Source organism: Vidua macroura, chromosome 5, assembly GCF_024509145.1.
Source record: "Vidua macroura isolate BioBank_ID:100142 chromosome 5, ASM2450914v1, whole genome shotgun sequence".
Taxonomy (NCBI): Eukaryota; Metazoa; Chordata; class Aves; order Passeriformes; family Viduidae; genus Vidua; species Vidua macroura.
The window spans coordinates 7045610-7048041 of record NC_071575.1 but is presented as its reverse complement, the minus strand read 5'-3'; the positions used below and the strand labels follow the sequence as shown (position 1 = coordinate 7048041).

Genomic DNA, 2432 nt, shown 5'->3' with positions numbered 1-2432 from the left:
TCATACAGATACAAAATATATTTGAATAATTTCAATTTGAAACTACAGTACAAAACCCCACAACCTCCCCCCTCCCATCCCCAGTCCATTCATTCCTCACACACACATCCCCCCAGTTCTTTACACTAAACTCGGAGCAACTGAATTGGTTACAAATTACCCATTCAAAATCAATGACCATTTGCTAAAATAAGTTTCTACAAATTAGATTTTTCACTGTCATAATTTACCAGCTCCTGCATCATGGAGTGTAGCTTATTCTTAGTCTATTTTAAAAATAGGTGACCCTTTGTGTCATGGAAAAAGAACATAAAAACATGTATTCCTGGAGGACTGCTCAGGACAGCGATCAATTTATAAAATACAGCCTGACTTAAAAAACTAATTGGTACTAAAAGAATAATTATAGTAGCAAGTTTCTGACACCAGGAAATCCTTCTGCCCCTCTGAACTCTAACTGTCTCCTCTCCTCACAGGTCTGTTTCCCTATTGGTGTCCAGACAGAGAGCATAGAGGGATTTTCTGAGATCTACGTTACTTTTTGCTTTGATATTGGCTTTCTCTAAGGAGCTGGTGCCATTGTTGAACTCCTCACTGTTTTCCAAGTGCACAACAGATTTGTTCAGAGAGTTTTTACTGGGTCTTCTCTTCACTTCTCCCCCTGCAGTGCTGCCCTGAGCACTACTGTGTTCATCTTTGAGGACAGCCTGCTCTTCGTGGTCAGTCTCTCGGTGGTAGAAGTAGTTGAAGTTGGACACGATGACAGGGACAGGCAGGGCAATGGTGAGCACACCCGCGATGGCACACAAGGAGCCCACAATCTTGCCCCCCACAGTGACAGGTCTCATGTCCCCATAGCCCACAGTAGTCATGGTTACCACAGCCCACCAGAAAGCATCAGGGATGCTGGAGAAATGAGACTCGGGGTCATCGGCCTCAGCAAAGTAAACGGCGCTGGAGAAGAGGATCACCCCGATGAAGAGGAAGAAGATGAGGAGGCCCAGCTCCCTCATGCTGGCTTTCAAAGTCTGTCCCAAGATCTGCAGTCCCTTGGAGTGCCTGGAGAGCTTGAAGATCCTGAAGACTCTGACCAGGCGGATGACTCTGAGGATGGCCAGGGACATGGCTTGCTGCTGGCCCCCACCCCCATTGCTACTGCCAGCCCCAGGCTGCTGCTGCTCGTGGGCCAGCTCGGTGCCCAGGGTGATGAAGTAGGGGATGATGGCCACGATGTCGATGATGTTCATGATGTTGCGGGAGAACTCGGGCTTGCTGGGGCAGGCGAAGAAGCGCACGAGGAGCTCGAAGGTGAACCAGATCACACAGGTGGTCTCGATGATGAAGAAGGGGTCAGCCAGGCTACTGGGTGGTTGCATGGGTGGGGAGTCCCCGGGCGTGCCATTCAAACCTCCACCTTGTGGGGGCAGGGGTATGGGCATCTCCCTCTCGTCCCTGAACTCGGGCAGGGTCTCCAGGCAGAAGGTGATAATGGAGATGAGGATGACCAGCACGGAGACGATGGCGATGGCCCGGGCTGAGCTGGAGCTCTCGGGGTACTCAAAGATGAGCCAGACCTGGCGCTGGAACTCATTGCGGGGCAGGGGCTTCTCCTCTTCTTTGATGAAGCCCTCGTCCTCCCGGAAGCGCTCCATGGCCTCCTCACCCAGCTGGTAGAAGCGGATCTCGTCGGCGAAAACGTCGATGGAGACATTGACGGGCCGGCGGAGCTTGCCCCCGGACTGGTAGAAGTAGAGGATGCCGTCGAAGCTGGGCCGGTTGCGGTCGAAGAAGTACTCGTTGCGGAGCGGGTCGAAGTAGCGAATGCGCTTGTCGGGGTCCCCCAGCAGCGTGTCGGGGAACTGGTTGAGGGTGCCCAGCTGCGTCTCGAAGCGCAGCCCCGAGATGTTGATCAGCACCCGCTGGTGGTGCATGGCGCCCGGGTTGGCCGCCGCCGCCGCCTCCTCCTCCTCGTCGCCCGCCGCCGCCATGGCCATGCCCCGGCGGTGTCCCCCTTCCTCGGACGGCCCCATGTCCGCGGCGGGGCGCGGGGCGCGGGGCGGCGGCCGCGGCGGCGGCGCGGGGGCTGCGCGGGGCTCCGCCGGCCGCTCGTCGGGGCCGCCCGCGCCGCCTCCTGCGCGGGGACCCGGCGGGGGCCGCTCCCGCTCCTCGTCCCCCGCGGGCGGCGGCGGCGGGGCCGGCGGGGCGCTCTCCTTGCTGTCGCTCAGCTGCGGCGAGCCGGCGAGGTGCAGCAAGTTGCCCCGCCAGCGCGCCCGGCCGCCGGCGGCCGCGGCATCGTCGCCGCCCGCGATGGCCGTGGTGCCGCCGTTCTCCAGAGTCACCAGCGCGATCTCCATGGGCAGCAGCGGCGGCGGCGGCGGCGGCGGGAGGCAGGCGCGTCTGAGGCGGCGGGCATGCTGCGCTCGCCGCGCCGC

The 2432-nt window shown here is 59.2% G+C and overlaps 1 protein-coding gene across 1 annotated transcript; it reads right to left on the bottom strand.

Annotated features, from left to right (window-relative positions):
• Positions 1-145: 145 nt before the first annotated feature.
• On the bottom strand, positions 146-2354 carry KCNA5 (potassium voltage-gated channel subfamily A member 5). The gene has a single exon (XM_053977710.1). It carries the CDS (start codon positions 2352-2354, stop codon positions 471-473), a length of 1884 nt encoding a protein of 627 aa, XP_053833685.1. The 3' UTR covers positions 146-470.
• Between the last annotated feature and the right edge of the window lie 78 nt (positions 2355-2432).

Coding starts and splice junctions, on each gene's coding strand:
- KCNA5 (XM_053977710.1), bottom strand. CDS start 2,354: ATGGAGATCGCGCTGGTGACTCTGGAGAACGGCGGCACCACGGCCATC.